Here is a 25706-nt window from a genome sequence, read left to right on the forward strand (position 1 = left end):
GATTCTGTTTTGAAATAAGTAATTAACTGAGAAAATTTAATTTTCTATATATATATATTCAAGGTTCTGTTGATGGCTGTGTAGTATAATTTGTAGTAACTGCTAATGTGTTTTATTAGAAGATGATATTCCTAGGATTTTCTATATGATAAAATCTCCCTTGAGTAGGGCTTGGCTTTTGGTGATACATGAAACATCCATGCTGTTTTCTTAGCAACATGATAAGAATGATTTGCCATTGCCTTCTTCCTGGGCGTTTTTTCAAGTTTTCTAGTCTAATTTACAGTCCTGTGATTTCAAGGTGGGCTCCCATCCAAATATTAGCTAGATCAGAATATGCCTTGCTTTTTCAGAATTGACCAAAATTGTCTGGGTGCAACTAACTGCTGTAACGTGCAATTTTCTAGGTGGTGTTTATTTCTTATTAGGATTTATGTTTAAATAAAAGCATGACAATGTTTGGCATATGCTGTACCATGTATACCTTGCCATGTTGGTCAAGAGTAGAGTAAGACCTTATATTACAAACACTGCATCTACAGATGCACTTTTCTGCAGTATATCTTTCGCACCTGTATTATTACCAAAAGGTTGGACACACTGTGGTATTACAATTTATTTCCACACCATCTGTTTTTAGAGAGAGCATCAGCATGTACACAGTAGCCTTTTGAAAGGTTAAGTAATATTTTTATTATATTTGTAAAATATGTCAGTTCTGTTTTTGTTTTAATTAATTTCTGTATTTTAATTTAATGTATTATTAACTGTCTGAAGTGCCATTTAATTTTTATATGAGATCCTCTACTAAACTGTAGTTACATGAATTATTCCATTGACTCTTTCAATAGTATGATTCGATTGGATTGATAAACACTGAATAACTTGTCCCAATAGGCATCATAGCTGAATGAATGTTGGAGTCCTGAAGAACAACACCTCATTTACTATCCCATGTGTTTGCATAAATTCCTGAACACAGATTGTTATAAGCAAATGGTCATTTTGGTCCCACATATATTGAGGGTGGGGCTGGGGAACAGATTTGGGCTAATGAAAGATTTCTCAGTAATTTAATGATGTGGAGATAAGTTCTAGAAGTGTATCTACCAATAAGCGTTAGCAGTTTTTTCCCCCTCATAGATATGACTTTTTAATACTAATTTGTAGTAGGTGACTCTGCAGGTACCAGGAGATAACCAACACTTGGTTGTACCCAGAAACCTATTGGAATGAAGTACCTGCATGTAAGACTTACATGGCTGTAGCAGTTCTCACTTGCCAGCACACAGACATTCTGCATCAATTGCAGTTTCCAAGCAACTTTGAAAGGTAATCCCGCATTACAATAATCTATCCTAATGGTGATGACATGATTCATGTTTACCAGGATGGACTACAGGAAGAAACAGTAGACATGTTAAGACAGAAAAGTGAATGTGCTAATAAGCAAAGGTGGCATATGTGTTTATTAATAGTGAATATGTAATGAAGGACCACAGCAGATGCTAAACCCTTGAAACAAGGAAAGAAGTGTCAAGAGATTTTATAGTAGCACAACCAGCAGAATGGACAGTTGTTTGCATCCTGGGTCAAAGTTCAATCAAGAACAGGATTGGATTGCTCTAGGGAATGCCCAAGCAAACAGGCTGTTAAAGACAAGAAGGACAAATTTTGAGCCATTCTTACAGGTAGTCCTTGACTTACGACCACAATTGGGACCGGAATTTTGGTCACTAAGCAGTGTAAAGTGAGATGTCATGTGACTGCATCACTTAGTGACTGCAATCCCAGCAATTCCCCTTGCTGTTAAGCAAATTTTACTGGTCATTAGCCGAGGACTCACCCCAATCCAAGCCATTCTGGGCTTGGTCTCTCCCAGTCCCGAGTCTCAGTAAGGTAAGAGACTGCCTCCAACTCCCCCCACCCTCCTATCTCTCCCCCATCTCTACCCTTTTGGCTGCCCTGCACCCTGCTTTGTGGGGTGGCAAGCAGCCCCAGAACTGCATGGAAAGACAGAGCAGCTCTCCGACGACAGCACATTTTTCCAAAGAGAGCACAGCCTTCAGAAAGTTGCTCCATCTTCCCATAGGCTCTCCAAAGATAGCACATTTTTCTGAAGACAGTGCAGCCTTCTCAGGGAGTCATGTGTAGGAAAGGTTCGCTGGAGAAGCTGGGTCCAAAAAGGAGACAGCAAAGGCAGCAAGGCACTTCTGCTTTGGTGAAAGGTTGCTGCAGGGAACTGGGAGAAAGCAGCTGTGTGAATGAATGCTTGCAGGGGTGGGCTGGGGCAGCTGAGGTTTTGTGCTGTGCTGCGGCTCTGGGGCTTCTTGCAGTGCCAGAGCTGCGTGGTTCTGGGGCTGCTCGCCACCCTGCAAGCCAGGGTGCAGGGCAACCAAAAGGGCAGAATTTGCGGGGGGAGATAGGCAGGTGCGGGGAGTTGAAGTGCCCCTGTGTAAGTGTGGGTGGGTTGCCAACTGCCTGAATTTTGGTCATGCAACCGTGTGGGTACTGCAACAGCCGTAACTTCAGGCACAGGTTGTAAGTCCCTTTGTTCAGCACCATCGTAACTTCAAACGGTTGCTGAACGAATGATTGTAAGTCGAAGACTACCTGTGATCTTTAGCTCAACAGGAAGGATTAGTCTTTCAAACACATGGGTGAAAAAGAAACTCTTTTAAAGATGCTGTAAATAGCTAGATGACCAAGTCAGCATAAAATGTTTAGGAGAACAGTGCAGGGATATAATCGTGCCACTATGAAAGAGAAACACTACCATTTCTCCCTTGAAGGGTCAAAGGATGTGTGTGTGTGTGTGTGTGTGTGTGTGTGTGTCTGCCTTTGAGTCATTGTTAAATCCTGGCGATTACCTGGACAAGTCCATGCAGTTTTCTTGGTAAGATTTCAGAAGTGGTTTGCCCTTGCCTCCTTCCTAGGGCTGAGAGAGAGTGACTGGCCCAAGGTCACCCAGCTGGCTTTGTGCCTAAGGTAGGACTAGAACTCACAGTCTCCCTACCAGTTTCTAGCCTGGTATCCTAACCACTACATCAAACTGGCTCTCCCAAAGGGGTATAATCCATCAAAAACCAATCAATTTTATTTGATTAGTGCTCACAAAAGAAGGCTATGAATATCTTTTGATTATATTTTACACCTTTTCTGGATGTGGCAGTCATAGTGGCTAACTGGTTGTACCAATTACAAATTCAAATAGGGAGGCTGTGTTGTGGTTACCCTAAGTCTGCTATACATATCTTTGGGAATAAAACAGGAATGGCACATAACATAGAAGCTGAAATATCAGGAATAGTGGAGGGAAAGAATTGCACCATTAAGCATGCTTGGAAAAAAGTGTAATTCTGAAAGAGACTGGGCACATACAGTAAAGCTTCCTTCATCCCATGCATTAGGAAACAATGGCTAGTTAAATACTGGACTTATTCTTTCTCCATTTTTGTTTTGGCAGCCAACGGTGTGGACACCACTGTCAGGGTTACAAAATCCCTAACCTGCTTATTAGAACATGGCATAAATTCAAGTCATAGGATTGGAGTAGGAGTAATAACTATGATTAATGCTTGTAGGACTTGAGCTGATCAATTCCCTACTAAAATTTGGGCATCATTAAATATCCACATAAGCAGTTACACATTTCAATTCTTGAGTGTACATATATTAAATACACACACCTTTCAAAATATCAGCATATCACTGAGTGGATCTGCTAAAATGCACCTCTGCCAATTTTTTATACAAGGACAGGTGGTGATGTGCCCAAGCAGTATGGACAGCAATACATGGTAATGGCCGACCACTCATAATGGAACAATAGTCATGTTTCTCAAGAGTAGTGAATATGGGCAAGGAGGTTTGGGAGTAAATGCAAGGGACAGTTGAACATGATAGTTTTGATGGTTGGTTGTGGAAAATGAGTTGATAGGAGTTATTGAAGGGAGAAAAGGGAGCAACCTCAATGCTGAGAGGATAAAGAAACCTAACTAATTTTATTTAAAAAAAAAACTGGTGAGAAAGAGAAAAACCTATATTAAACTACCCAGCAGAGGGGGGAAATGACAAAAAAAGAAACCCCATCTTTATGGGGAAAAAATAAAGCAAAACCTACTTAAACAAAATTAAAAACTCATTCCCCCCAAATTATATCTAATTCTGTATCTATATATCTATAATTGTAATAGTGTGGTGTATTTGTTTTTCTGTATATTTGAAGTTATTACAGGTGGCTGTACTAAAAGCTGCCGAGAGTCTCTGGATTGCTGCATGGTAGACATGTGGTTAATAAATAGCAGGTAGTGGCAGCTTCTCTAAGGAGAAGAAGAGGGCCAGCTGGACACCCTGGTTAGTTTTGGTTGGCACCTGGCTGAGAAAAGAGCTAAAGGTGCCAAGTCACCAAGATAAATGGAGGGTGTTGATGTCCTGAGGGCTTGGTATCATTTTATACACCCTTAATTTCTCTGTGCACAGAAGAAACACACAGAGGTAATTGTGGGGTAACCGTGCTCCCTACTCTTGCCAAGTTTGCTACAGTTGCCGATGAATGTGAGTTGGATGTCTCTGTGTGTATACTTAAACACCAATCTGGTATCCTTAGACATATTTCTAATGGAGAATTGTGGTGATATGCAAGATGAGCTCATGTTACCCCAAAATTCAGTCTCTTCATCTTTCAAAACACCATAAGATTATTGTGTCACATTGTACTTAAAAGGCAGATTTTTTTTTCTCACAGCTATTGAAACTTCCCCTCTTGAAGTTAGAAATAATGAAGCAACGTGTAAAGGGAAGAAGAGAGGAATCCCTATATTCATATACATTTTGAGTAATGTTTTTCCCTACTGGGATTCTCAGATGTATGTAAAATAAGCCCAAATGAAAAACCAGTATCATACCGCTACATACCATTTACATTTTTGTAGATCTACCAGAAGATGGCCCTGCAGAGAAGCCATTTAGGGTTAACTGTAGAATTTGTATAGGATGTCCTTTGGCAACATGACACTATGTATTAAAATTCAGTTTTATTATTGGTATAATTGAGAATAAAAACCTCAATTTTCTAAACTGCTAAAGAATTTTCTCTATCTGATAAGATTAAATGTAGTTAAAGCAACTATTAGCTCTATTTTCTGTGTGTGCGCAACAAAATGAACTAAAAATTATTGTAACTGCCTGACTGGGCTTGTACAAATGTCTCCAACAACTTCAGTACATCAAAATATTTCCCTCAAATAGGCCTTGGGTGTAGTTTCCATGTTAATTTAAGAGACATTTAAGTATACTTAAGTTGTACTGTAATCATTGCTTTATTTAATAGTAAATTACAGCAAGAGTTAATATTACAAAACACAGCAAACATTCCTTTCAGCATACAAAACTATCTAGTTTACATATTTTCAAAACTATTTCTAATAAACATGCCTATCTAGTTGGAAAAAGGAACTGCTTAATTATTTCAGATACACGTAAAGATCCCCTTGTGCATAGAAAGAGCCTTGCTTTCACTCTGTTCAGAATATGTGCATGGGTTACATTACACCAAGACATTCCTAAAATCTGCTCTATCATTATCCTACTCCCATTCCCCCTCAGCCAAGTTAAATAATTCCAGGTCATGTTCCTTGAGCAAAACAAAACCCCCAGACCAAAACTAATGAGGCAGAGTAAAGAGGGGAGATCACAATGAGCTTGTAGTGCTGTTTGGTGTTATATGTAATGAGAGGAAAGCAGAGCTTCCACTGCTGAGCATTTCAGATGTCAGGGAATAATAGATATATACTACATAATTGTTAACACTAATTCTATAGACATAGGAAGTTAAATATAACAATGCCAGGATGCATCCTTTGAAGTTTTTTGAGATAAACAAAAATGCTAACACTTCCATTCTTACAGAACAATGCCAAAAATACTGGCTTTCAAAAAATTAAATTCTCAAATCACACAGCAATTTAATTTTCCTTTTCATTTACACTGATTAGTGTTTAGCTGCCTTGAATATCCCGTACAGAATATGTACCAAAGAGCAGTCCTCATTTTTACTCCACTGTCATTCATAGAAGCCCATCTGAACAGGAGTCAGCAAACTTTTCAGGCACTGAGCACATTCAATCTTACATGTTGAATGAACAAAAAAAATTATGTTAACTGTTAAAATTATTAGGTGGGAACCTTTTTTCCCCCGCCTCTTAAATTTGGCTTTAGAACCTTTTGCATTCATAATTAGAAATTCTGAAAACTGTAGTGGAGGGGAGGCAGGTAAAACATAAGATTCTACTATATGCAGATGATATTTTATATTTAATAGACCAAAATTTGTATTCTAGATCCAATTTCATTGCTATATTACTTTGTTTCTTGTCTGGTTATTCTATAAATTGGAGATTTGATGCCACTAGATCATAAAAATAATTTTGACAAGTGTAAGAACTGGGGACTTAAATTGTGTTCTGCTTCCTTTGTTTATTTTAGTGTAGTAATTTCAAGGAAGCTTCCTCAACTAAACATTTGAGTTTTTAAAAATATTTATATTATCCTATTTTGAAGCAATTGAAAAAGATCTGGGCAGGTTGCCTAGAGCTCCATTGATAATTTATCTGAGATGTTAAATATTAAGATGAATTTAATTGGAATACGTTTTGAGAAGACTTCCTCTGTTATTCCATCACATTGTTTAAACAAATTAACAGGATACTGAGTAAAAATCTCAGATTTTTACTATTTTATTAAAGTACCATTTTTACTTTCCTTTTATTTTATTTGGGGGGAAGGCAGAATTTTGCACACATTAAGGCTCTTCACTGAGCATTGATTAGGGCTTTGGGTCACTGACTGGAATAAAGGACTTCAAAATTCAGCTCCTCTTTGGGATCAACTTGAGAGTTATTATTTGACCCAGTGAAATCTGGGCAAAGTATTGGTACCCTGTTAGTGCCTGTATCAGTTTTAATACCTGCATTTAATGCTGCATGATACATGTGGAAAATATTGGATCACAGGTATAATCCTGACACTTTTATCTATTCAAAGCTTATATTATGAAACAATACCAGTTTAAAAAGAGCAAGTAACCCATCTATTCAGGGGGTAAACTGACAATGTCATTTTGTGTCATTTCTGAGGAAGACATTTTAAAAACTTTTACAGAATTAAAAAAGGAGCTTAATTTACCTCAGAATGCTTCTTGGTGGTTTCAAGCATTTGTAATTTGGTCTATTTGATTCAGGTGCTAATCACTGTTTCCAAATAGAGGTAATGAAGGACTTGTTTGACTTCTGTTTAAAATATTATATTTCATTATTACTTTTACTGCAATCTATATACTGCTAAAACTCTCATTGTGTTTATCTGTTTGTCTGTTTGTACCCTCATGTTAGCCCAAACGGTGCATTATACCACAACAATTTTTGAATCAAGGACCTAAAATCCACTAACTTAAAGAATGCATAAAAAATCCAGGATCCATTAATCCCATGGAATTGAAATTTCCATAATGTTCAGATAATTTTATTTGCAAAGCTGTGACCATTGCAGCATCCCCACGGTCATGTGATCATGATTTTTTTATGTTCCCTGCCAGCTTCCCACACGCAAAGTCAGTGGGGAAGCCAGAAGTCGCTCCCACTCCCACTGCTTTTTTGCCCACCCATGGTCATTCTTTTTATCTGTTTAGGTAAGTAAATATTGACTTATTACTGAAGTTCGTTTGCCATTACAATTATTTTTCTATTTATGATATATACTCTTCTTAGATCATGGAACCATCCAGCATTGGGATAAAAAAAATATGGTCAGTCTAAAATTTAATGTTCATTCTGGTCACATCAGACTGCACTACCTTTCTCTCAAAGGATGACCCAACAGGTCACAGGTTGTCTAGTATCTTCCTAAAATTGTTGTACTTTTTCTGTTAATTAGTTTGATACAATAACATATTTGTTTGATATAATAAAATCAAAACTTTAGATTGTACTGCTCTCACTCTCAAAATCTCATGTGAGAAAACTGAGATTTATGCCCTATTTTAGCATTCCTACCTGAAATCTTACTAGACCTGAGGGTTCAGTAAATGTTCTCTGGGACATCACAGTGCTCTTAATGCCCATGGGATGCCCATGGCTGCCCTTATAGACTTGCACTTTTACAGGCCTCAGATTTCTCAAGAAACAGCAAGTAGTTGCTGTGGGAAACTAGGCTAAAAAAATCCTCCTTCATTACTGATTTGTAGTTATAATGATAACTATTGATGAATTTCTATTTGCAATAGTAATAAATCAGTAAAATCACTATAATCTTTAATAAGTCTAAATCTAGTTCTATTCCTTTTGTTTGATAAAATTACATGAATGTTTATTAGGATTGTGCAATGCTTCAGATTTGATTGAGAAAAGATACTTTGAAATATATGGAAGTGTGAATGCAATACAGGTAGTCCTTGTTTAGTGACTGCAATTGGTACCGGCAACTTGGTTGTTAAGCAAAGCGGTCATTAAGTGAAAAATCAGACATGACCACGACTGGGCTTATGATTTTACACAGGACAATGCATACTGACTGACTGTAAAGGCAAACTTATGACTGAGAGATGCTGCAAGGTCGTAAATGCAGGCATTGGTTGCAAAATTACTTTTTCATCACCATCATAACTGCAAACAGTTGCTGTTTGAGGTAGTCACTAAATGAGGACTACCTGCACAGGTGGTCCTTTTTTAATGACCACTCGTTCAGGAACCATTTGAACTTACAACAGCATTGAACAAGTGGTACTTATGATCAGTCCTTGTACTTACATCAACACAGCATCCCCGTGGTCACATAATCATGGCTTTTTACAAGCAAAGTCAGTGGGGAAGCCGGCAGGCGGTCGCAAATGGACACCACGTGATGTCCTCGCTTAAGGACCCATGGTGATTTGTTTAATGACAGCAACTGGAAGTGCCAGAATTTCCATCGCTCAATGGCGCAGTCATGTGACATTGTGCTTTACAACCATGTTGCTTAGCAACAGAAATTCCTGTCCCAATTACTGTTGTTAAATGAGGACTATCTGTATCTATCTGCCACTTCAGACAGGAAGCTGCATGGTCCTGAAACAGTTGCAATGAGTGACTTTAATGAGTCAGAGATAGGAACTAGCTGCATTCACACTCCTGCACATTCCTGAGCAACTGTTTCCAGCTCCCAGAAGAGAGTGAGATAAATCTTTGTTAGTGAAGCATTGTCTAGGATCCTGCAAATTCCCAAAAACGTTGCACACTCTTTTTCCATTTCAGCTTCCTCCAGCTTCCAGAATATACATAGTTAAAGAACACAATCCTGTACCAGAGTCACAAGCAGCTAATCTTTTCATTCATGTTGCTGGCTTTGTTCTTTAAGGTTTCATCCAGATTATGTATTTCAGTTGTCCCTGTAGAGTAGTCTTTAGCCATCAGCTTAGATTCCTTTTTAAAGCATTTCGTTTGGGTTAACTGAAGCTGATGTGACTTGTACACTACAGTAGGGATAGTGTTCACTAAGAACAACTGCAGTGGTTTTTTTTTCTCTTTGTAGCGACATTGGATATAACGTAAAAAAGCAGTTCGGTAGGTTTTGCTGAATAATGTGTATACAAGTGGATTGACTGCGGAAGAAAGGTAGCCAATCCAAACAAAAATGTTAAGCAGATCCTCAATTACATCTTTGTTGCACGCCTCCTTGCAAAAGACTACCATCACATTGGTGATGAAAAAAGGACACCACATCACCACAAACAGGAAAAAGACAATTCCAAGTACCTTGGATGCTTTCTGTTCATTACTTATTGATTGCATCTTTCTCCTCCTAAAAGTTCCTAGTTGTTTGTTCAGAGAGTTCTGGAAAAGTTTATCCAAAGAAAGGGAACTTTGAGGGAAAAAACTGAATGAGCCAAACTTAGCTTTTGAATCAAGATCATTCATGCATAATGTGGCTTCTTTCTGAAGGGATTTTATAGTTAAAAAGTAGGTGATGACCATGATAGCAAGTGGAACAAAAAATGCTACAAAGGAACCTATTAAAATAAAATTCTCATCCACAAGGGAACAACTTCTGTTCTTGAAAACTTTGGAATGATCACGGAGTCCAAATATAGGAATTGGCATTGAAATACCTATATGTTTGGTCAAAAAAAAGAGGAAAGTTAAGTGCAGTCAATTTCATTTTTAATAGTATGTCATTCTATGGTGTACCATAGTGGGTGCCCAACTGGTTCCTGATAACATTCCTAGAAATGAGGATCAGGTCATCACTGCAGAAGGTGAATGTTGCTTCCTTGAAGTTTGCAGCTTCAACACAACTGTTCAGCACAAGCTAAAAACAAAGTGCCACCTTACAAATAGAAATAAGTTAAAGCTTTTGCCTTTGGTAGTAGCTACAAGGGCTGTGCAAACTCTACAAAGATAGATTGGAAAACCACTTGAACAAATTGCTGAATTCAGAAGTCCCCAGCAACACCAATTTTACATATTAGAATTTCAATTCAGAAATTTGAATATTCATATCCCTCATTAGCATTTATTGGAAAACAAGACACAATCATAAGATTTTCCTGTTTGTCAGGGTTAGTAATACCAATGTATTTGTGTTGTTGTTATGTATATTTTTTTTAAAGAAATTGATCATAACTTTACTTCAGGATAGAATTGGATGAAACTGGAAGGCAACATTTGCAACAGTGTGGTAGAGTGGATAAGCTTTTGAGCTAGGTCTAGGGTTGCTGTCCTTCCCCTTCCTCCACTTGCAGCTGAGTTTTTTATTTTGCAAGTTGAATGGACTAACACAGCTTAAAATGGTTCTGTTTTTTATATGGTTGGCTTACAAGAAACTCTGCTTCAATTTTGACAGCTTCTTAATCTATTTGAGTCAGTCTGTTTTAGTTTATCTGTTTGGGATTCAGCTAAACCTGATATACATCCCTAGTAATTCCTTCCTTTGAAGAAGCAGGAATTGTGGCAATCCACTGTTCTCAGTAGTTTCTCTCTGTGTGCAGATGTTTCTCTACTGAACCAACAGTATCCCTATCAAGCAATAGTAGAGGAAGGAAGCATATTTAATTATTTTAAAAAGCAGATGCCCCTTCAAATGCTAAAGGAAAGAAGGAGCACTAACTCCCCAAAGAAAAGCAGTTAATATTTTCATTAGGTTTCTTTGCACATTAAAATGGCTTTCTAACAAGCAGTAAGTTTTTTTAATGTGCAAAAAACAAAACAACATAGTAACCTAGCTACTTCCAAAATTCCTTTAAGACTAAAGCTGTGTAACAGCACAATACTGATACAGTAGCAGACATTCAGATACAGGTAGTCCTCATTCAGCAACCACACGTTCATTCAAAGTTACAATGACACTGAACGAGAGGACCTACAACCGTTCCTTGTAGTTGCAGCCATCACAGCATCCTTGCTGTCATATGATCATGATTTGGGCGCTTGGCAACCAGCTTGTAATTATGATAGTCGCAGCGTCCCACAGTCACATGATCGCCATTTTTGACTTTCACTGCCAGCTTCCCAGAAGCAAAATCAATGGGAAGATGGTAGGAGGTCACAAATGGCGATCATGTGACTGCTGGATGCTGCAACTGCACGGGATTCGCCTAACAATGGCAATGGAACTGCCACAACTGCCGTCGTAAGTTGGTGCAGTCACATGACATCGTGCTTTATGACCACGTTGCTTAGTGACAGAGCTGCTGGTCCCAATTACCATCATTAAGCAAGGATTACCTGTTGCCCTAATACCCTCTCATACAGAACACAGAAATAATGCTGGAATAGCCTGGGGAACCTACACATATATATTTACCAACATATATACAATTTGAAACAAAGCATCCCCTTCTTCCCCAGTGATTTTATGCAGTTGGGATCACCGGAAGGAAGAAGATAATGTCTCCCTATCAGCAAACTCAGTTGAGATTGCTGTATCTCAACTATCTCAAGATTACGAGCCCTTTAGGTGTGGGAGGTGGGCAGTGCCAAATTGTAATATTTTAAAATTCATTTGTTCATTCTGTTCCTTACTTTCTTTCAAAGGCTTTCCTTTAACCCTCTCTCCAGCAATAACAAAACAAAGCCAGCCTTTAATATGTTCAAGCCATACATATGTCATCCACTGTCTGTTGTGAATGATAAATGCCTAGTCTTTTGTGCTATTTTGGTTCTGCAGCATATTTATCTCCATGCATTCTATATGTGGCAAAAGAATACAGTGCTATCTCTGCAGGACACAGCTGGAGAAGAAGACAATGTTCTAATACTCTGCATTAATGCACATGCCTGATCAAGCATGCAAAACTGCATGTTCAAGAAAACGTAACTTAATGAATAAACTAACGGACAGCTAATGCAATTTTCTCTCCATGTTACACCTCTGCAATTAACCCTCTTTTTCTTCTTGTATTACTGCTGGTTTCCTTGTGCCCCAAAGTATTGTGAAGGGACATACTAACTACAGAAGACATTGTTCCCAATAAGAAATTTGATATCTCAGGCCTTCATTGATGGTTATGGTTAACCATCTAACAGCAGAAAGCAATGGGAAGATTCCAAATGTTTAACTGACCAGGGAATGGGTCTTTCATGTTCCAGCCATTGTCCCATGCATCACAGTTGACTTACTACTGCTGAGCAGTGTGGTTTCATGTAACAGTGTTGTTATTATCCCAAGGTTACCACACTCTGGTGAATTCATAAACCACTTTGCTGATAAACTGTTTTGCATCTATTCAAATCTGCACTTCACGTTATGAGCCAGTGTGTTTTAAAGGGAAGGCTCCATTTGAATTAAAATGGAACTGCACTAGTAGCATATGAGTTTTTAAACCAAACCCTCTGGAAAAAATCAGTGTAAATTGTAGACAATTTAGTTCAAATTGAATTATCCTGGGGTGGCAGGGAGGTGAAAATATTTTTGATTGCCCAAATGGGCATCATCGTCATCATCATCATCATCTGTAAAAATACAGTAGAAAATATGGCATCAGTCAAAGAGATCAAAAGGCCCCAGAGGAAAATGCATAGCTCTGGAAAGAGATTGGGAGAAGGATGCCTTGCACATATAATTTTACTGAAAGTAGAAATCCTTGATGATAGCATAGCACATAACGATTGATCTACTCACCTACTGATAATGTCCAAACAACAGCAATTTTTGCCAAGGCCTTTGTTCTGGAGTTAAACCGGCTATGATGAATAGGGTTTTGTATGGCAATATAGCGATCCAGAGATATGGCACAGAGGTGCATGATGGAGGCAGTGGAGAAAAGCACATCTAAATAAATCCACATAGCACAGAGATTCCTAGGCAGTGGCCATCTATATTCTGTAACCAATGAGAGCTGTTATTAACTGTACAGAAGTTAGAAAGCTATATTTATATTTAATTATTATATAAAATGTGGTATTTTCTGTTGCTTATACTTTATCTCATCCCATCTACAGTTTTTAAAAAATCAGGTAAAGCAAGAATAGAACAAAAAGTGGGCAATTTGTGTCCTGCTGATTCCTGCAGGCTCTTAGTGGTTCCCATATCTATTTCTGAAGCCAGCAGAGTTCTCTAGATGTCATTGTAGCTGATATGTGCAGCAGATCTGCCAATTTTCAGTGATACAATTTCTTTTACAAGGCGCTCATATTGCAGCCTTGGTTAAGAGGGCCCAGCAGAGATTATACTACCTGAGACTTCTCAGGAAACAACAACTGAATGAAAAACTGCTGGTGACCTTCTACTGCTGTACCACTGAGAGCATTTTAACCTACTGCACCTGTGTATGGTTTGCTAACTGCACAGTGGCAGATAGGAAAGCGCTCCAGAGGGTTACCACCACTGCCCAGAGGATCATTGGTTGCCCTCTCCCCTCTTTGGAAGAATTTATAGTTCCCGCTGCCTTAAGAAGGCTCAAAACATTCTTAAGGATCCATCCCACCCGGGACATTCTTTTTTTGAACCATTACCATCTGGCAGACGGTACAGGATAATGAAAACAAGGACGAATAGGCTGAAGAATAGCTTCTATCTTAGAGCTGTAACTATACTGAATTCTATCGTATAGTGCAGTATTAATGCAGCATCAGGGGTTGTGGAATATGGAATGTGAAGGTTGTGTTTTATGTGTTTTATGTGTGTTATGTGTTTTATTTGTTCTATGGTTTTTATATTTTTAAAGCTGCACTGGGGTGGCATTTAATTTTGTTGTACAAGTAGTACAATGACAATAAAGATTTCTATTCTATTTTTTGTACTCTCCCCCACTTATATCTTTGGGTTTAAATCATATATTTTGCATCTTAACCTCCCTAAATCTTGGGGGGGGGGACCAAATCCCATCCAGTGGTGATATCACATTCAAAATAATTGTAAATGTATTTATATAATTTCTAATGTCTCTGTTTTCAGTTTTTAGGATAGTCTAGTGAAAATGACATTAAAGAAGGATAACATTGGAAGAGACAATACTAATACCAAGTCCAATGAACGTTTCTTATAATAGATACTTAGACCTTCTTTTTCTCTAGTTCCATCACTCTTACCATTCCACCACCATGCTATATTCTATACAAATTTAATTTTAATGTATTAAAATACACTGTCATAGACCAGAAAAAAAGAAACATTAAGTATCAAATTATAAACATCCCATTTAAAAAACAACTGGTTAAACCTGAGACTAAGAATATCTAGAGTATCTTCACATCCAGTAGGTTGTGACTTTTATTGGAATGGCATGAAATTTGGCTAGCGTTCTGGAAACTTCCTGGGCCTGATCATTTAGAAAGTAGGGCACAATTGCCATGGGAGATTGATCTAGGCAGTTTCTAATAAGAAGGGAGACAAGCTGTATCCTCCAAGGATAAGGCATTTCAGAAGTACATGCGCTACTGTCTCAATTTCATAATCTGAGCAGATACATAGAGGGTCTTGGTAGGGAATACCATTGCATCTTCCTGACAGTACCATTGTTGGAAGAGCATCCAAGTGTGCCAGTGCAAAAGCTCTCCTATGTGATGGAACAAGAAGATAATAAAAATACTTAGGGATAATAAAGGGAGGGTGTGAGAGTTTGTTGTAACAGAAACGTGAAATACAAATTCTGTCTCATTGTATATTGAGGTAAAAAATTCTCTACTTAAGCTCTCTCCAGGCTTCATCTAGGCTAAGCATAGATACAGATTACAAGGGTAAGACCACAGTAAACCAGTTCAGCTGTTATTTGTTTCTTCCAAAGATACTGGTGTCCATACTGATTGGGCTAAAGATTCTCCCCTGAGGATTGCTTACCCCAGTCCTTCAACCAGCAGAGACATAAATGGGCCTCAACAGAGATACATCCAAGTTCTAGGCAGAGAAGTGCCTTAGCAACTGAATAGGGGACTTGGAAAAGGTATCTCAGAAATTTATTTATTTATTTATTTATTTATTTATTGGATTTCTCTCCCGCCCATCTCCCCTACAATATCAAATTCAATTTGATTAAAATAAATACTAGAATTAGGACTTGAGACAAAAAGATTAGCTATTGTTTTAATTCTGTCTTAAGCTGTATTATTCCTATAATCAGTCTGCTGAACAAAACACAGCTTTGTATACATGCATAGGATTATGCTATAAAATCTTGTAAACAAGACTCAATTTTTCTTATCCTCTAAACTGACACATAATTTAAACTGATTTATAATCTAAGTAAACTGGAATTGTTTATTTCAGTTTTCCAAATGGTAGGTAATTAAGTTAATCAACCAATAAATTGTTTTCTATGAATAGCATCTAAAATTATTTCAATATATATGAAAGTTTACTTTATTGTAGTTGGTATGAGACTGGTTTATTCTACATTTGCGCATCACACTGGACAGTTTTTATTAACAAAGATAAACAAACTCTTTATAGTTTTAAGATCTTAGAGGCCTACTGGGAAACACTAGAGAATGCTAACATTTATTGAAAAATTTGCATCCTGAGTCAGTTCAGGACATCCTAGTGTACTTAGTGCCCTAGTGGGATGTGAGTCATGGTATGTTGGCTTGCAAGATTGTCTTTGGTTACACTTGTGCCATACTGGCCAAAACGTATTAAAACATCCTTCTTCTTACCCTCAGCAGGGAATGCTGCAAGCAGGATGAAATGTGATTAAGGCTGGTAACTTAATCCATCCCATACCTTATTAAAAAACAATATATGAAAACCTCAGTTGACCAAAGCCATGACGGGTGGACCAACCTGGTGATAACCAAGGCATGTGGAAGATTAAGATTTGAAATGTAAGAGGAGAAAATGTTAAACAGAATGAATTAATAAAATTAAATGAAAGAAATGTTATGTTTGTGAAACCAGAGAAAAGGAAAGGATAGAATAGATCTGAATGAAGGTGGCCTGACATTGTTAAGTGGAGTTGATGAATACGTGCTGGGAATGGAAGGTGTAGGTTTTCTTATGAACGAAAAGGCTAAAATATATATCAGAATGTATAAACTGTTATACTGTTATACTGTTATATTCAAACATGGATATGTTTGAAAGTACGGACCGACAGATTGGTGACAGCTGTGAATAGTGATACTATGATAGATAAATCAAGGATGAATTTGAGGGGAAATTGGGCAACATTCTGAATGAATGTAATTTAGGAGAAAAAAACTATTCTGCTAGGTTACAGGAATGGATAGGTGGGAGAAAAATCACGGAGTGCAAAAGAACTGATTGGATCATTCAGATACCCCGAAATGAAGGAGCATGGTGAGTACTTTCTTAGAATAAAAGCAAGTTTGTTTTGACTATGTGGTTTAAGAATAAATCTAATTATAAATACATATGGCAGAGACATGCCTATAAATCTAAAATTCAATTGATTGTAATGAAAGACTGAGGAAATTATAAAGGATACAAATATGATGAGAAGCTTTGAGTGTGGGACAGACTGTTTTTGTTGCGTCAAGAGTACATCTTGGGAACAAACAGATATGGAAGAAAAAAGAAAGATGTGAAAGAAATGTTGGTAAAAGTAGAATGACTGTGGGAAGAGAAAGTATAACTCCTGTATTAAAAGCATTAGAAGACAGATTAATCTCCCAACTGATTTAATGGAAAATGAAAGTAGGAAAAGAGGATGTGGAACCTGCTTTGAATTGAGTTACAGAGTGTCACAGAAATGTGTGGAGCTACTCTAATGGAAAGTATGAAAAAGGGTGCTTGGTAGAAAGATAAAGTGAAAAAAGCTGTGGATGAAAAAAAAATCCATATAATAGCATGATTGCTGCAATAAACAATGAGAAATTTAAAATATTTATAGAGAAAAAGTTGCAAAGTATGTTGTGAAACAGAATAAGGAATAGTTAAAACTAAAAGAGGTAGAGAAAATACAGAATTATTTGATAGAAGTTTTTTAAATGTTTAGGAAAAAGATGAAAAACCTGAACTAGGAACCTCCAGTAGATTGAACAGAATTAAAAATAAGAGTGATAAAATTATTTGGGATGCAACTGAAGTAGTGGAATGCTGAGAGGGATACTTTGAATGGGAATGATATTGACTGTTGAAGACAGGAACTGAAAAGAATGTATAAATGTTAGTGTTCAAGAAAAAAATGATGGAAAAGGAAGCCTGAAATGCTTCAGAATGTTAAAAAGGTAATGTTATAGGTTTAGATGGTGTAACTGGAGAAATATTAAAATATCAATGTGGTTTGCTTATGAAGCAGCTGGGCAACTTGTTTAACGTGAGGTGCCTGACAATTGCTATTTATTCTGCTATAGAGTGGGAAATGTATCAAAAACAAGTGCAAAACTACAGGGGGATTATTTTGTTAAGTGCACCTGGAGAAGTGTTCAGTAGAATTCTGGTCCAAAAGATGTAAATGAGCAAAATGTGGGAAGTGTAATATGGCTTTACACCAGGCAGGGGTTGTGAAGGCCATATTTTGGCTCTTTAGCAGGTTACTGAGAAATATATGAATGTGAAAAAAAAGTTTATTGTACATTTGTTAATTTAGGGAAAATGTATGATAACATGAATGCACCTGAATTTTGGAATGTTTTGCACTAATATTGATTTGAGGTAAGGATATGATGTTTTTGTAGTCTGACTTTTTAATTGATTAATTAATTTTAATTAATGAATGGGGGTATTTATTTTTTAACTGTTTGTGGCTTTTACTTTCATTGTGAGCTGCCCAGAGTCACCCACTGGGGGAGATGGGCGGCATACAAATTTAATAAATAAATAAATAAAATAGATTATGTATACATAACAATACAAAGGAAGTGAGTGACGATAAATGAATGCTTAGGGGTTATGGAATGTTTTGCACACATATGGAGTTGAAAGTTGGTTGCTGAATGTGTTAAGAGTGCTATGTAATAGAAATAAAGCATGTTTGAAAACAAATGAAAGCTTAGCAAGTGGTTCACTGAGCATGGAGTAAGGCATGATTACATGTTGTCCCTTTGGTTGTTTAAATGAATTTATAGATAAATGTATAAGGGATGCTTGTGCTGGTGTTAGAAATGTATTGATTAGGGATGTGAATCTACATGTCCTTTTGTACATAGCTGAAACCATGTTGGCTGAGAAGCCACATGATAAACAGATCAGGGAAATCATTAATGTGCACTTAAACTTTTGTACATTCCCTACACAGGATTTGCCAGTGCAGTGTTTAGTAAACTCAAGCACCAAATCCCACTTTTAATTTTATCTTGATGTACAGGGGCATCTAAGTACTGTGAATATTCTTGCTATCCACTATTAGAGATACTGACAGGTGTGGTTTGCTGTGCAAACACCTGACTAGAGATTTCAAGGCTCTGAGATTCCTTATTCCAGATATCCAGTTTCAAAAGTTCCTTCTCAGGAACAATTGATAATTTATTGCTTTGTGTCATTCCCCATTATTGTGTTTCAGGACATCTTGTGAGTGCTGACAGATGCATATGTATGTGTGCCTTGTCGGTGTACATATGGGCAGAAAGAGAGAGAGAGAGAGACTTTATACATATTTGGACAAACACATGTAAAGTACATGTAAATTTATCTTTACAATGCTTTCAGTAGTTACTTCATAGGAAAAGTGGAAAAAATGGCATAAACTCTTCTCATAATTCCTACTTTCAGCAATAACCCTGCAGCTGTCTTCTTAGAATGGGAAGCATGGCATCACAAAAACCAGACATTATATTTCTCTTAAAATAAAGGCAAGGATGCATGTCCATATCACTCTCAAAAACCTCCCTCTCACTTATCTCTGAAGGACATTATATATGGCTGTAATATTGACTAGAGAATTTTAACTTTAGGAGCATAAATCCTCACTGCACTATGCTGTTTCAGAAGATATTGTTTTGGAAGGCAGTGGATATAGCCCAAACTAGTCTACAAATGTAAGGGCAGTTTTACATAATCATAGTATTAGTAGTTTCTAATTTTATTTATATGCCACTCTTCCTAATGAAGAACCCTGAGGGCCCCCACGTAGGATATTCCTCCCAGCCAACAAGCATTGATGGTGACCCTTCTTTACAGCTTAAACCTCGGGACCTAATCCTCCAGAAAGCATTCCCCCAAATATTAGTTCCTAAGCCATATGCAGCCTTAGATGTCCTTACAAAAATCACGGAGTCCTGCTGATTACAGCCAGCCAGCTGATGGATTTCCTGGAAGATCAATATGACCTGATCTCCAAAAGATGCTCCAGCCAGCAACCTTGCCACTACATTCTGCCTCAAGTACCTGGATTTATAATATTCTTGAAAATGATTGTTAATACTCCTAATATTTTATCTCAAGATTACTTTCTCATCCTGTACTTATTGAGGAACTCTTTGACAAATGAATCATGGTTAGGCAATGATCTTTTTAAACTTGCAATTCATTAAGTTTACTATTTTCACTAGGCTATCCACATTAGTGATAACATTTAAAAATCATGTCACACGTACCTGTACACAAACAATTTCATAATGATATATCTAATTTCACTAATTTGTTAGAATTAACTATAAAACTATACAACAGTCATTTATTTTATTTCATAACTATGTGGACATTCTCATCTTCACATATTTCCACCTAAAGTAGGAGCCCCAAACAGTGATGAGATGCGGTCCCTGGACCCTACAGTTCCATTCCCATCAAAATTTAATGATTCCTCAATCTTAATTATTCAGCTATGAAATCTGAATAGTAAATGCAATAGATGTTGCACATGTTTAAAATATACAGTAATGTACTGGTCTATAACCTCAATAAAAATATTTGATTTTTTAAAATATAAAATATCAAACTGTACACATATTTGACAACCTAATACTTTTTGGATACATTGGAACTACAACTCCCAGAATTCTCAGACAACAGTGTGAGGACAGAGTGGGGACATTTGTAATCAACAATGCTCTATTGTTTTGAAAAATAATAAAAGTATCTTGCAGAAGAGGCTCTCAGATATCCACACTTTCTAGTTCACAATTCTCATTTTTTAGAAAGCCTGAGATTCATCTGTTTTCATTGAGCCTATAGTTACATTAAAGTACATTGAGTTTTAAAGACTGTTAATGGTACTCACCATATAATATGGTTAGCATTGATACTGGCATGACAAGAAAGCCCAAGAGCATATCAGTTATTGCGAGTGACATCAGGAAATAGTTTGTGGCATTGTGCAGCTTTTTTTCTAGTGAGACAGCCATGATGACAAGAATATTTCCAAAAATGGTTATAATAATCACAATAATTATTAGCAGAGCAGGCCAGTTTTTCTCATGAAGAATAGGAAACAATGATGGAGTCAGGTTGCCTTCACAAGGACAGTTTATTACGTGTTCAAAGTCTGCAGTCACATTGCATAAACAAGACTTGTTAATTTCTTCAGAAGTAAGTACACTTCTGTTGAATTTTCTGGCTTGGGTTAATTGTAGTAAGGAATTTGCTGTTAGGTTCCCAGAGCGTTCTTCTTCAGAAAATATATCCATTTCTAAAAATTCTGAAACTGATGAGGGTATACCATAAAAATGCAAACTGCAGCTGTTTTGTTAGCATTAAGCTCTATATTAGTTATTAATGCAAAAATGAAAATAAAATTTTACAAAGAAAACTGTCATTCAGATGACACTATCATTTTCAATTTCATATATAATCTGGTGTTACTACATACAATGAATCTTGCTGAAAGACTACAGTCAATTTCAAAATGCCAAATGTTAAGGAAAGGAAAAAGCAGTCCACCCATCTCCAACTTTTTCAGCCATAGTGATCTTTCCCCAAAACATTTTATTCATATTTGTAATTGGCAGCTTTAAAAGATTTTAATAATTGGTTGCAATTATTATTTTGTCCCATCATGGAAGTTATTAACTACCATAATTTTGTTTAATGCTACTGTTCTGAAAATGCTATAAGTACACTTACTATGTACTTGAGAAATTCCTTAGATTAATGCTGTGCCTTGATTTATTTTAACCTTCATTGTATTTGCTAGCATGGTGTTCTTTAATTCCAGTTTGCATGAATCAAATGCATTTTGCAGACTCCTCAACTGCCCCCTTACAGCAGCGATACTTCCTTGTCTGTTAAGTCCTCTTTGCTATTTGCAGCTGCTCCACTTACCCCTGTGTCTGTTTTTCTCCGTAAGGTGAACCATGGTAGAAGAATAATCTCTTGATAATTATCCCAAAAAATTACAATGCAAGAAGGAAAGAAGTCTCCACAAAAGGTTTGAAAGTGTTTCCGGCAGAAATGGAGGTGGTTCTCTTTTGCCCTGTTGCTTTGTAAGGCATCACATTATTTTTGATGTTACATAAATGGCAAAGGCAGAAGGAGGGTAGACTGAACAGAGCAGGATGTTTTTTTTTAACATGTTGCAGTTTTGCATGTATCAGTGTTAGGCATTCATACTTTTAAAAATTAACATTTCCCAAAGGATATCCTGCAGAGCAGCTCTTGATAACAGTAGCCTGTCATACAGTAGCTTCTTCTATGAAACAGAAAAAGAAGCTAGGAATGGTATATGATGGGCAAACAGCAGATTATTCCTTTCAACCAATTAATTATACAATAGCTTTACACTGAAAGGTTAATATTACACTCTCAGTAGTGTTAATTGGGGGGCTAATTTGATGGTGTAGAAAATAACCTGTTCAAGAAAGGGAGTTACCTTTGCATGCTTTTTGAATTAAGAAAAACTAACTTAGCCTGCTTGAAAAAAAGTATAGAGAAAACAACTACTTTGGGCATCTCTATACATTCATAAAACTTCAACTGGAGGATGTCTACCTAACCATTCTTGAAGGAATCTCTGCATGATGTAGCCTGTCTCTCCTAACCAGCCTGTACCTGAGGCCAGCTAACTTTAGGTTTTTCTGAAGCAAAGTTGAAGTGTTTTCCACTTTCTCCCAACCTGACAGAAGTCTTACTATTGGCAGAATGTGTGGGGTCTGGGGTGTGTCTGAGTTAATGATGTGGTGGTGAAGTTGGGGGCTCTCCCCAGCATCTCTCAGCTGCTATCAGCAGGTCTCATTATGAGCCTGGTGGATTCAGACTGCAGAGTCCCAAATAACTGGCCTGCCAGTGTACATTTTTTCTACCTGGGTCAACACATGTAGGAAAAGAAGGCTCAGCTGACAGAGAGGGGGCTCAGCAGAGCCCTTTTGCTGCCAATAGTTTGGTCAGCAAAATGGACATGCCAAGTCCCCTGCCTGCTAGCCTTTATTCATGCCATGGATGATCTCAATGAGTAAGCCCTGTGCCCCTTTGCTGCCTTCTGGACTCAGCACTCTGCCCATTAGGCTCTAGCCATGTGGGCGAGTAGGACTGATAACTAGGATGTTTACTGGGGTGCCTTTTGCTGATGATAGCACTGAGTGCCTTGCCTAATAGTCCTTACATGTGTAGGTGAGGAGAGGCTGATAGAAAGGGTGCTCAGCTGGCCACAGAAAATGACTAGACAAGCTGCTACTCACCATGTAGATAATGTGCATTATCTAATACATAGATTAGGGTGATAACCATCACTGCCCACTCACCCCTGGTGGACCAGTTGCTGCAAATGATCAACTGTGAGCATAGGGAAAACTGTGTCAAGCAGGAAAGAAGAGTCTCTGATCCTTGGGTGCAGCCTCCATCATCCCATCCCTGTTGTTCAGGTGTTAGAGGTGATCCAGGAAATGGGTAAGCATTTCCTAGTAAAGCAGGAGGGGAGACCCCCTCTTACTTTATTGGCCCTCTTCCCAATCAGGTTCTGATGAATTGCTAAACCCACCACTCCAGACATCTGAACTAACCTCCTCCCTGTTCTCATCAAGAAGAACAACTGGTGGACATTTTTCTTGCTGGCAGTGTAATCCACCAATCACTGTACCTTAAGTTGCCCTTCAGCATCACTCACCAGAGTTGTTAATGAAGCAGAGTTGAGATCAACTGTGAGGGCAGAGCAAATTTATACCAATATACCAGAGGACAGCACATTAATAAGACTGACTGAATGTACTCTATATATCAGTAAAATTAACATAGCATAGATGCTATGTTCAACACTAAAGTTAAGCCTCATATTTGATATTCAGTGAACATAAAAGACAGGAAAGAGGGCCCCAAAATTTGGGAGGCTGGTAGGCATATTTGAAAAGCATATTGTTGGTACTGCTGCCAATCGAGCGGGCTGAATTCTTATCCATTCACGTTACCAGTCTCAACCCATCAGTTTGTAGAAGGCAAAATGGTGATTTCCTTGACTACTGCTAAAGTTCAATAAATCCAGACAAGGTGGAGGTGCTGCTGGTTAGTAAGGAATCAGGCACAAAAACTGAGAAATAAAGATCTACTGTAGATATAAAGGTGAAATAATGATGAGGAAGAAAAGTGGAGAGTGTTGGTGCCCAGTGGGACTAGTGGAGCAGGGTTAAAGAGTCACTATACAAATAGTTAATCAATAGAGGTGAATGTGTGTAGCTCGGGGTTGAACTGTGGAGTCCTTGGGGTTCTCTGAGCTTGGTTCTTTTCTTGCAAACGTTTCATTACCTGGCTAGGTAATATCTTCAGTGCTAGAATGGGATGGGGTTTGCTCTCTATTTATCTGCTGTGGCCTGCCACATTTTAGCACTGAAGATGTTACCTAGCTGGGTAATGAAATGTTTGCAAGAAAAGAACCAAGCTCAGAGAACCCCAAGGACTCCACAAATAGTTAATCACTCTAGTTTCACTGTACTTAATTATTAATATTAAATTAAATATTAATGCATTTAATGTCAAAGGACATTAGTGTTTTAGAGTATAAAAAATTAATTTAGATATCATTAGGACAAAGCAAAAATTGTTTTTCTATGTCTCCAACAATTCTAAAGTGATTATTTTAATGCACACATGCTCATATAGACATCATTTTTACACCCCATACACCTTTTATACACATATATCCAGGTATCCTTCTGGACTGGCTTTTTGGGTTGGGAGTGGGAGGCACTATTTTGTAGTGGTTCTCCTCCTTTCTCCGTGGCTGGTTTCAGTTGGTGTTGATGGGGAGGGGGAGAGGTCAAGCACTAGGCCGCTGCAATGTAGGGTGCCTCAGGACTTGGGTCTCTTTCCTCTCATTAACATCTACATGAACCGCTGGGTGAGGTAATCTGATGGCATGGGGTACAATATCATCAGTATGCTGGTGATACCCAGCTATATACCCTGGCCGGGCAGGTGATGCTGTTTCTGTGCTGGCCAAGTGCCTGGAGGCTCTGAGGGTCTGGATGGGGAGAAACCAACTTAAGAACCACAGTAGAAAAAGGTTGTAAAATCAAGCGTGACTTACTTAACAACCACATTGCTTAGCAAGGGAAGTTCTGGTTCCAGTTGTGGCCATAAGATGAGGACTACCTGTACTAATAATTTTGTATCTTTCCACATTTTGATTGTGAAGTGGTTGTTATTTGATGCATTTAAAAACCTTTTTGATGTGGTTTGCAAGCTTCTGTAAGTGAGAGAGAAGGCACCAGGCCCTTCTTAAATTGACCTCCTCTTAAAGGGCAGAATGATTTTGGAAAAAGAACAGTAACAGTAATAGCTCTTTCTCTTCCACTTTTGAAAGACTCTTCTAGACAATTATCTAGATTCATTGAGAAAGTGAGATGATGACAATCCCTCCAATTTGCTCAAAAGCACACAAGTGAAGCAGGAGAAAGCTAATCCCTGGGAGAAGCATGCAGTTTTGTGATCAAGTGTGTGGTTATGTATATGCATTTTCATTATGTTGAGAGATACAGTACTGTGCAAAAGTTTTAGGCAGGTGTGAAAAAATGCTGTAAAGTGAGAATGCTTTCAAAAATATATACTGTAATTGTTTATCAATTTACAAAATGCAAAGTGAACGAACAGAAGAGAAATCCAAATCAAATCAAATCAAATCAATATTTGGTGTGACCACCCTTTGCCTTCAAAACAGCATCAATTCTTCTAGGTACACCTGCACACAATTTTTGAAGGAACTTGGCAGGTAGGTTGTTCCAAACATCTTGGAGAACTAACCACAGATCTCCTGTGGATGTAGGCTGCCTCAAATCCTTCTGTCTCTTCATGTAATCCCAGACAGACTCGACGATGTTGAGATCAGGGCTCTGTGGGGGCCAAACCATCACTTCCAGGACTCCTTGTTCTTCTTTACACTGAAGATAGTCCTTAATGACATTGGCTGTATGTTTGGG

General features: G+C 37.7%; 1 protein-coding gene across 1 annotated transcript; it reads right to left on the reverse strand.

Moving 5' to 3' along the window:
* Positions 1–5315: 5315 nt before the first annotated feature.
* HTR2A (5-hydroxytryptamine receptor 2A) lies at positions 5316–23995 on the reverse strand. Its single transcript, XM_007432170.3, has 3 exons — positions 20588–23995; positions 13153–13353; positions 5316–10141 (listed from the first exon to the last, which is right to left on the reverse strand). The coding sequence occupies exons 1-3, from the start codon at positions 20991–20993 to the stop codon at positions 9342–9344; spliced, it is 1407 nt and encodes a 468-aa protein (XP_007432232.1). The 5' UTR covers positions 20994–23995; the 3' UTR covers positions 5316–9341.
* Between the last annotated feature and the right edge of the window lie 1711 nt (positions 23996–25706).

This window comes from Python bivittatus, unplaced genomic scaffold (genome assembly GCF_059951505.1).
Source record: "Python bivittatus isolate LINGU-HERP-01145 unplaced genomic scaffold, Pbiv_v1 ctg000020_np1212, whole genome shotgun sequence".
Taxonomy (NCBI): domain Eukaryota; kingdom Metazoa; phylum Chordata; class Lepidosauria; order Squamata; family Pythonidae; genus Python; species Python bivittatus.

Coding starts and splice junctions, on each gene's coding strand:
- HTR2A (XM_007432170.3), bottom strand. CDS start 20,993: ATGGATATATTTTCTGAAGAAGAACGCTCTGGGAACCTAACAGCAAAT. Junction 13,354..20,587: donor AATGCTAACCATATTATATG/GTGAGTACCATT, acceptor CATTGGTTACAG/AATATAGATGGCCACTGCCT. Junction 10,142..13,152: donor TGTTTGGACATTATCAGTAG/GTGAGTAGATCA, acceptor CCAAACATATAG/GTATTTCAATGCCAATTCCT.